The following is a 10,273-nucleotide window of genomic DNA, read 5'->3' as shown; positions in this document are numbered from 1 at the left end:
TTTCAGTATTTTTCTGGAAAAACAACGACTTGTTTTTTTAAAGAGAACTAGCGATTCTATCGATAGTATTGCTCTCGGAGAGCTATCGATAGTATCGATATCCTGAATAGATTTCGAGGTCAACTATCGATAGTCAAACTATCGATAGTTCTGCAACGCTGCTGTGAACGGACTGTATATTAAGTGAAGTATCATGCACCGGTTCGGAATGCAGATTATGAAAATGAAAATAATGTTAAGCTAGTTAATGCAACTTTTTTATTCTTTTTAAAAATGTTTCTAAATGCTTTAAACTCCAGGATTAATTAGAAACTACGCAACCATAAACCAGTTTGTTAAAATTCTAACTTAACACTTAACAATTATTCTTGGGATACCACGACTATGGCTATTATTAATGATGTATTATTAATGATATATGCCTTCTTGTGATTAAACAATCATGTTGCGCTGAAAGTGTACTAATATTTTATAATATTAAATGCTAACTATTCTGCACAAAGCTTTTAACGTTGATGAAATCACTTGTACACAAATTATTAGTATTCTGAGGTATTGGACTCAAATCCTGGGTTTGGTCATTGAGAATTGTTGTGTCTGTTAGAGATAATTAGCTGTCATATTAATGGCCAGTGAGAGTCTAGAGATTGACCTATGTTTGCACACATAGTTGTATCCATTACTATTTTTCACGCAGTTGACTAGGCTCAAACATTGCATGTCACGGTAGCATGCGCAAGCGATCCCGTGGCGCCCGCCGAAAGACGGAGAGGGTACCGCTGGTTTTTTAGTGGGTAAACCCGGCGTACCTGGGCGCACTCGGCGTCCAGGGCTCCGGGGAGTCCCACACACCCCCCCACCTTCCATCACGTGGGGGAAGCGCGTAACGCGTTTTTCCAGCGAGAAAAAAAAAAAAAATAGGCTCAAATATTGCATGCCGTTGCCAAAATTCAGCTAGGACTATCATTATTACAATATCATAGAATAAAAGTAATTTGATATTAGTTATTGTCACTGATTTCATTTCATATCTTCTTTATATTAATCTTAAAACTCATAATTTTACAGATAATGTATTAAATAATTTATTATTGATAGTGTGTACATGCCTTATTTATCGCGCACTTTTAAATGTATCTGTATATTAAATGATGTAAAATATGATAATATAATCTGTAGAAAAAAATGTCAAAACTTCAAAATGGAGAATTGTTTGATGTAGTTATTAATGTTTTGCTTGTGAACAAAAATAAAACGTGTGTAAAATTATTCATAGACTATATTTTCATCACCTAAAAATATGGCTACTTTAATTGATAAAATAGAAATGTTAATTAAAAGAGAAAAGACTACACCAGAACGAAAGAAAGATGACACCACAAAGTCCTCGAGTGAGATACTTTCCGAACTATTTAGTGCCTTTAATGCCGACCCACCGAAAATTGACGAAATTCCTCATAAGAAATCTAAAAAAAGTAAAAAGAAACATAAAAAGGAAAAAAAGAAGCGTAGTCGTAGTGTAAGTTCGGGTAGTGAATCGGAAAAGAGTGAATATTCTCACAAAAGAAAGAAAAGAAAAAAGGCTAAATCAAAGAAACGAAAGGAAGTGCGATCTCCTTCAAACTGCCGTTCAGGAACACCCGAAATAATAAAACCTAAAACAGAACTACTCAAAACAAAGATCAAAAAAGAATCTATCCAATTCAAACCTGAATCTAAAATTAAAAAGGAAATCAAAATCAATAAAGTACCGGATAACAAGGTACCTGTTAAGACTGTAGATTCCAACAATACAAATTCCTCTTTGAATATAGATGCAAGCATGATACCAATGCCAGAATCTCCAAAGGAAATAAAACTTGAATCTAATGATCTCCGAATACAGCTGGACAAAAAGATTGATACCACAACAGAAAGTGACAAGGCAAAAGGAAAAATTCAAATAAAAAACTTAAAATTTAGTGCAGTGTTTGAAGAAACAGTTAAAAAAGCAGAAGAAGAAGCGAGAAAGAAAGCTGAAAAGGTTGAGGAGGGTGAATATACTGATTCATCAAGTAGTTTAGAAAGAGACGAGGAGTCTAATTCACAATTCCCCAAGTCTTCAGATCCTGGTGGTATATTAAAACAGCAGGCTGCTGAGGAAGTCAAAGTGTATGTTTATTATAATTGTCCTAATTGAATCATGTAATTTTACTGTTAAAACAGCTTAATGCTCAATGTATCTTTGATTACAGTCCTGACAAGGTGAGCACTGAAGATAAGTCTTCCATTAAACAAAAGCAAACAGAAAGTACAAACAAGCCTTCAAAAAAAGAAAGGAGTCGATCCAGAAAGAGGTACATCTTATTATGATTCTTAACTGGTTTTTTCCCATGCAGTAAAAAGATATTCAATAATTGACACAAAAAACAACACACTGTAATTATACTATGAAAAACTTATTTCAAATTACTATAGAAAATATATCTGTACACGAAGGGAACCGTGTAACGGGAAGCAAGTTATCACCTGCTACCCTATACATACCCACCAAGATATCATTTTAAAGGATGTTTAATTACATCAATAATATTTATCACATTTACCATATGAACTATTCTCACTCATAAACAAGCAACATGTGCAAATATTATGTATGGGATTAGCAGAATAATAAAATAAATTTCAACATAGAATCATCAAGGGAATACAATAAGTCATTGATTTTGTTTTTTCGTATTTACCTATTAATTATTGCAGATCCCGCAGCAAGTCCAGACGTTCCAGATCTCACTCGACATCACGGCGTAGACGCCGTAGATCACGGTCAAAGTCAAAGCGTAGAAGTCGTTCCAGGCACAGATCTAGATCAAAACGGAGATCTAAATCAAGATCGCGGCACAGGTCTTCCTCAAAATCACGCCATAGATCCTCGTCGAAATCACGACACAGATCTTCCTCGAAATCACGACATAGGTCTAGACATCATTCACCGAGACATAGGGGTCGGAGATCGAGGTAAAATATTTAATCTCTTAGAGAATTATTCCTTTTTCTAAAAATTTATAAACCTATATTTATAGAAAGTATTATACTCATTCCGTATGTTGTAGATCACCAACAGGTGTAAAATTAGCTGATAGTGAAAAGAAACGTCTTCTTGAAGTAGCAAGGCGAAACGCAATCAACATGCTTAAAAATGGTGCTGTACCAGCTGGAGCAGCTGTTTTGCCTCCACACACAAGAAATCAAGTCATGGCTGCCATACAATCTGGAGGTAACTGACCTTATATTATTGATACTATGTGATAGTACACTATGATACAAATTCTCAGTAAATGTTATAAAAGCCTTTATTTACAAAATGTATCATATTACTAAATTTACACAGGTAAATCTGTGGATGAACTGACAGACTTCTGCAAGCATCTATCAAAAAAAGAAGCACTCGGTGAACTGTCATCTGTCTCCTCTAATGATGATAACATGAGTGAGAATGAAGATACCATAGCATTTCATCATCCCTTCTTAGTCAAAGAAAAGGCTCCTATTGTTATGAATATAAGAGTGAGTATAAAAATAACATTTACAAAATATCTATATAATAATAACAATAAAAATATTATTTTAGAAGTTTGTTAGTTCTGAACTTACAGTAATTACCTTCAGAACAACTATAATTAAATCTACAACTCTCTAATTACTATTACAGGGTGGGGCCCCTCTGCCAGCAAAATCCTCTATACTGCCAATAGCCAATAAAGAAGAACTTCGACTTCAGTTTCCTGTGTCTTCTGGTACACAGCATAGAGAAAAAGCATCAGAATGGGTTCCCGTTTCACCTAAAAAAGACATGGTAATTTTATTGAACATTACACAATTTTATGATAATAGTATGAATCCCAATTTTATCTGGTAATAGTATAGTTCACAGACATAGTGCAGATACAGGGGTAACAATCTGATCTAACTATAGGTCCAAAACAAGATCAACAACTTTTTGTGCTGTCCTTGCTACGTCAAGAAACTCTCCGTAATTTTAATGAAAAGAATTTCTTGACTGTAAATCTAGAAAATAATTGTTTATTGGCTGGGCTGTAGATTCTGATATTAACATCTGGCTACAAAACTACTACTCTCTACAAAAAAATAGTTTCCATCATATATAAAATTGGGTTGGTCAAAAAGTCAAGTCAAAATTTATGTTTTATATTGTTATTGCAGCAAGTTGCAAAGCTGAATGCCAAATCACCAACAAGATCCACCACACCTCCAGAACCATTTAGGTAAGCCTTCTTATTTTCTTATGTTCCAACAATTATAGGTCAAGTGAATGTTATTTATTCCAAGGTTTTTTTTTTTAAATGCGAAACATCCTGCTGCACTATGCCCTGCATAGTTATTTTACATACAAAGTTTTGCTTTTACATGTTATACTTTTGGCAAAGCTCACTTGGAAACAGTGATGGACATTTTTCCCTTGCATTTCTAGTTATAAATATCCCATCCATCATGTTTATTGCGTTAAACTTCGTTTTTTGTTTTTAGTATATGTTCTGCCCCATTGGCGCTTCCTGCGCCGCCGTCGACTTCTCCTTCATACTTGAAGAGTTTTACAACAGGGAGCCGTAAGTGTTCACTTTGTTAGTTTTTATCAAGTAATTACTGAAAAATACAGTACTGTACTGTGCGGTAACATTTACCAATTGGTAATTTAAAAATAATAGTGACGGCTATTATATGTAATTCCTACATGTATTGTTTGTTATTTTCAACAGTCCTTACTGGTTGTGTACATTTTGGGTTAACTGTAAAACAACAATTCAAAAGTTAAGTACTTTTGGACTAATAAAATTAAAAAAAGCTAATGTTTTATTAACTTTTGTGGTAATATTGACCACAAATCTTAAATAATAATAAAATTATAAACTAATTGTATATTTAACTAATTTATGACAAGAAAACTTACTGAAATAAACCTTCCCCTTGAATTACTCTGTTTATGGATGAAAACCTCGTTAAAATCCGCTGCGTAGTCTACATGATCTAAGCATACAGACCGCGGGAAGCGTTATGTACTATGTAGAGATATAAAAGGAGTTATTACCTGATGGAATTCAAAAATTTGAATATTAGCTTAGATAGACAAAAAATAAACTTCATATATGTGTTCAAATATATTATATCATCTATAATAATATAACAGTGCTTAGTAAATCGGGTTTAGCATATTAATACATTTTTACACATAAAAATCATCAGTATGTAATCAGTATACCCCAGGATACCCCATTCGAAAGGTGTTTTAGCTCAGTTGCTTTGTTGCTGTAGGCACTGTATAAATTTATATTAGAATATTATTCTTCTTTTCAGAGCTATCATCTGTTCCTGCTTTACCAGCTCCCGGTCCTCAGGCATATCCCCCTGGTGTAGATTCTCCAATTATCGTAAGTCGAAAATACCAATTATATAAATTATGAAGTCCTAATCGATTGTATAGATTAGTTAATTATTGCATCTTTATTTATAGGATGTGGAGTCAATCGTTTCCCAGAAGTTACTAATGATTCGTAAAGAACAGGAACAAAATGAACTAGATAATACACAAGGTGTAAGTACTTTTTTATTATTTTGACATGGAATCAGTTTTAACATTTATCTCTTAGAATTACAACTACAAAAATGTATAACATCAACAAAACAATAAAATATTAATACAATTCATCTCTAAGATCCGATAACGTAACTGTTGCTAATTCTCACTTTATATATATTCACAGATCAAATCATTCCCTTCATTTCTATTCTATCTAACAACTACAATTTACATCGAATAAACGAATTTGACAATGAATGATAATTAATATGGCACGCAATGCGGTCAACCCATAAGGTAATATCGCTCCCGCAGTTCGGCTGGACGAAGGAGAGTCGGCCGGGCCAGTTCACGGGCTCCACGGGCGCGCACATCCTCACGCCGCGCGAGCTCGCCAGCGGCACGCAGGCCTGGGCCAAGAAGGTACACGCGCAATGTTCTCACTCTACCAACTTGTTCGATACGTTTAGCGGAGAAGAGAGGTATGTATATACTGGCCGGATTTAGGGGAACCGGGGCAACTGCCCTGTTATAATAATTATACTAATTGACTGTTTTAAAAGTTACAAAGAGTAAATAAATTATTAACAAACCTGACTGACAGAAATGAAAATGTTCAAATTCATTTGAAAATAATAATTAGGGGCCTCTACTCCTCTGTTGCTCCAGGGCCTCCACTCCTTTGTGGCCCCAAGGCCTCGGCCAGGGACACTTAAATCCGGTCCTGTATATATTTTATGAGACTCTTGAATGGAATGGAATGGAATAGCGTTATGCAATTTTTTAACATTTAAAGTAGTATGTTATTGATCGTCTTCTCCCTGCGCCGCCTCCGTTTGAAACCTCGAATATAAATACCATCTAATCAAGAATTTAGAAAACTTATTATATATACTATATTTTATTGATTATGTAATTCTGTTTCTATATATTGTTAAATTATACAAAAATTACACCAATTTTAACAGTACTCGAGTCATTTGTATAACTTGTGGTATAAAAAGGTGACCCAATTAGATCGTTTTGATTTGTAATTTGTATGCTTAAAGAACAATAGTATCAAACAGAACCTGGCGAAGTGTTTTATTCCTACATTACATTTTTATTTATTTTTATAAATTTTATTTCTATTTATGATAAACCAAGAAAAAAGGTATTATTTATTTTTATATTAATTTGAAATGTTCATTTACATTATCAAACACATTGTTTAACATTATACTTTTTTCTATATTTTAATGTTTACAATCAAAAGCCTTAGGTTCTGTTTAATACTGCGATACTCTAAATAACTTTTCTTTCAGCTCGGATCGCCGTTCGGGATACGGGTTATCTACTCAATGGTCCGGCGGCCTCAGTCAGAAATTATAATACTATGTATTATTCTTTCTGACTTTATAAATATTTTGTGATGGTTATGACAACATTGCTTACAACATTAGTTTTGTTATATGCTAATACTAACTATTCCCCGCCACCTTCGCTGGGCGTTAACAAAAAAAATGATCCATTTTGATAATATTAGTAACAATATGCTAAACTCTATTTAATGCTCATTCAAAGCAAAGGCTTCTTCTGTTCAACACACACGGCGCGAGATTTACTCTTGTAATTATTATTCGTATTCATTCCCACCACAATAATGTTTTCACAAAATTAGGTAACGATAAATTATATTTATTTAAACAAATACTGTAAAAATTATCAAGCTTAATTTACCTTTGGTGAAGTTTCATACGACAGAGTCTCAAATTAAAACTGAAAATAATAATATTCCTGTATCAAATGTATACAAATAAAATATTAATTACTTGTTTAAAAAAGTTCTGATGTTTTCGTTTAATAAGGAATGTATTTCAGCAGCTAATGTTGTTGTAACCATCTAGTTAAAAACCCGATTTACTCACGTCAAGTGTAAAGAGAGAACTTTTTTAGTTCGCTCATTACACTCTTAAGTTACTGTAATTGCACAAGATGGTAATTTTCATGCCATAGATTATGGCATGTCATTTATCATTGCCATTATTGCATACAGATATTCAGTTTTCCCCTTCTTATAAGACTGGCTAATAAAAAAAACAGTATTAGAAACACAAATATATATATAACTTAAGGGTGGAGTTATCATAAAAGAAAGTTAACACTATTTCATATAATATTTTAAATAATAATATTTGACTGTTTAATTGGTAACCCATGCCTTCAATACACTTCACTCTGTATATAAAAGTTCGATTGTTCTTGAAAGAAGCATAAAAATTACAGATATGCTTTAGATTATATTTTAAATGAATATAAATTAATTTTCTTTTATGGATCTATTTTTATAAAATAATTGATATTCGTATGATTAAGCAATCACAACTTGCCCAAGCACTGTTTAACTTAGTCAGTCCATGTACATTATATAGTCTAGTGATTTTTTGGATAAAATCAACCGGTCTCCAAGATAAACTAGGCTTAAATGGGGAAATCTTGAATATTTGTTGCAGCTTTTAAAAGATAAGGAGACGCGAGCACTTCGATAGACGCACCGCCGTCGACCATAGGTGCAAATAATGTACCCGTTGCAAAGGTAAGGAACTCAAAAAGGAAGAAAAATGTACAAGAGAAGACATATACACAAAAAATATATCATTGAAAAGTGAAGTTCTTGTGTTGTTACCGTAGGAATAAATTAAAATATCAGTACAATTCGAGGGACTATATAGGTGTAACTAAAGAAAAAAACTAATCAAAACATTTTATTTTGTGTAAATAATTTAGTTTGTAATTATTATTAAATCAAGTATTTGAACATAGGATCAACTAGTTCGTGCTGCGCCTGTTGAAGGCGGTATGGGGATGCAACTTCTTCAGAAGATGGGTTGGACACCCGGACAAGGTTTGGGCAAAGAAGGAACAGGAACATTACAACCTCTTCTTTTAGAAGTTAAGTTGGACACAAGAGGCTTAACATCCAAAGAAGAGGTCAGTAGCAGACATGGAAAAAGTGTAAGTAAAGCATACTCCTATGCATGTTACTGTAGTTTTTTTTTTGTGTCGTCATAATTAATGAATGAATTTGCTTATTCAAAATTAATTGCTTGGGTTCGGTTTTCATAAAAATCTATCTATCTAGTAATTAAGTCACAATGACCAAAATATCTTAAATCTCACTATCAGAATTGTTTAATTTGAACTGTAATTATTAATGTTGATAACAAATTGAAAGTAATTATTGGCTATGGTGATTTAGCATATCTGTTGGTTGATCATATTAGCATCTTAACTACATATGAGGATGGGGAATCCACCAACTAGCATTTCCAAGAATCACTATGATTCTATAAAACTTATGGTAATGCTAAAACTAATTTCATGCTACTGTTTGTTCCCAAAGCAAAGAAATACTGATGATGTGGCTATTAATAAAATATATTTTTTATTGCAGATGAAACCCCAACGATTGGGTCGAAGAGGCTCTGCTCCATTAGTGGCTGGTGGAAAACATCCTGTATCTTTACTCGGAGAATATTGCTCAAAACAGAAATTAGGGCCACCTGAATATAACTTATGTTTTGAGTGTGGTCCTGATCATAAAAAAAACTTTCTATTCAAGGTTTGTTCTCATTTAATATAAAAAGAAATACTTATGTTTATAGTGACAATTGCATAGTGATTTTTAAAGTAACATTGTTACATAATGTTATTTACATTATTTTAACAACATTTCATTACATTTTCTCCTTACAGGTGAAGGTTGCAGGTGTTGAATATCAGCCTGCAGTGGCTAGTGCAAACAAGAAGCAAGCAAAAGCTGATGCAGCACAACTAGCTCTACAAAAATTAGGCATTGTAACCTAGAAAATAAGACAATTTTTATATTTATACTGTAATAAATGTGTTACACATTTCTTTTTTTTTAATAATGTTTAACATTATTACATTACAGTCTAATATTAAATTCAAATATAAAACTGTTAATATTTCACAAAGCAGCTAATTCTTTTTGTGTGTAAATATTTTGATTATATGATTAAATTCATTGCTAATATTGGTAAAAATATGATATAAAAGTATTTTTTTATACTTCCTTTACATTCATGGGTAGTAAAAATTATACACTAATAATATATTATAATCTACTCCTGAACTTAGGCAACTCCAGTCACAAGAACTAGCCAACTGAAGAGACAATAATGCGACAGAACCAGGGAGAGATTAGAGAGACCCAAACCGACAACTTTACATTCTTTCCAAGGCAAAGGATTGTAAAACTGCAAATTGCTAAACTCCAGACTGCTCCTAAAAATTGCAAGATTGAAGAACCCAACAACCTAACAAAAGTTTTGTTGGTCGTTAGACCATTCATGGATTTATTAAATAAATTTATTAAAATTGATGTTTTCATTTAGATGTTTACCAATTAGTGATAATCCTCTTGATCTTTAGAATTTATTGATGTAAAAAAAACATATTTCAGTTTAATGGGATTAAGCACAATTTATGGACCATTCAAAAGAGTAATAATACATTTTAATGTTATTGACCTATATCACACACTATAAGATTAGCTTTTCCTGCTCAGAATCCTACAAATTGATTTCTGATAGGAATATAAAAAATTGCGAAATGTTTATTCATATTGTAGTTTGCAAGAACTTAAATAAAAAAAAAACTATATACATTTAATATCATTGTTTACAAAAATTATAA

The 10,273-nt window shown here is 32.5% G+C and overlaps 1 protein-coding gene across 8 annotated transcripts; it reads left to right on the top strand.

Moving 5' to 3' along the window:
- The first annotated feature begins 1,208 nt into the window (after nucleotides 1–1,208).
- Nucleotides 1,209–9,959, top strand: LOC125066993 (protein Son-like). 8 transcript variants are annotated; one of them, XM_047675350.1, is made up of 15 exons: nucleotides 1,209–2,151; nucleotides 2,235–2,336; nucleotides 2,740–2,997; nucleotides 3,093–3,256; nucleotides 3,371–3,546; nucleotides 3,692–3,835; nucleotides 4,204–4,265; nucleotides 4,528–4,607; nucleotides 5,353–5,426; nucleotides 5,510–5,590; nucleotides 5,891–5,998; nucleotides 8,378–8,569; nucleotides 9,009–9,176; nucleotides 9,311–9,412; nucleotides 9,716–9,959. In XM_047675350.1, the coding sequence occupies exons 1-15, from the start codon at nucleotides 1,301–1,303 to the stop codon at nucleotides 9,755–9,757; spliced, it is 2,604 nt and encodes an 867-aa protein (XP_047531306.1). In that variant the 5' UTR covers nucleotides 1,209–1,300; the 3' UTR covers nucleotides 9,758–9,959. The 8 variants fall into 8 exon arrangements, 5 of the variants coding, with proteins under 5 accessions (XP_047531306.1, XP_047531307.1, XP_047531305.1 ...); XM_047675351.1 differs by having other exon boundaries at nucleotides 5,873–5,998; nucleotides 9,311–9,407; XM_047675349.1 differs by having other exon boundaries at nucleotides 5,873–5,998.
- The last annotated feature ends 314 nt before the right edge of the window (nucleotides 9,960–10,273 follow it).

This window comes from Vanessa atalanta, chromosome 10 (genome assembly GCF_905147765.1).
Source record: "Vanessa atalanta chromosome 10, ilVanAtal1.2, whole genome shotgun sequence".
NCBI classification, from domain to species: domain Eukaryota; kingdom Metazoa; phylum Arthropoda; class Insecta; order Lepidoptera; family Nymphalidae; genus Vanessa; species Vanessa atalanta.
Note: the sequence above shows the minus strand (reverse complement) of the source record. Positions and strands in the feature narration are given on the sequence as shown.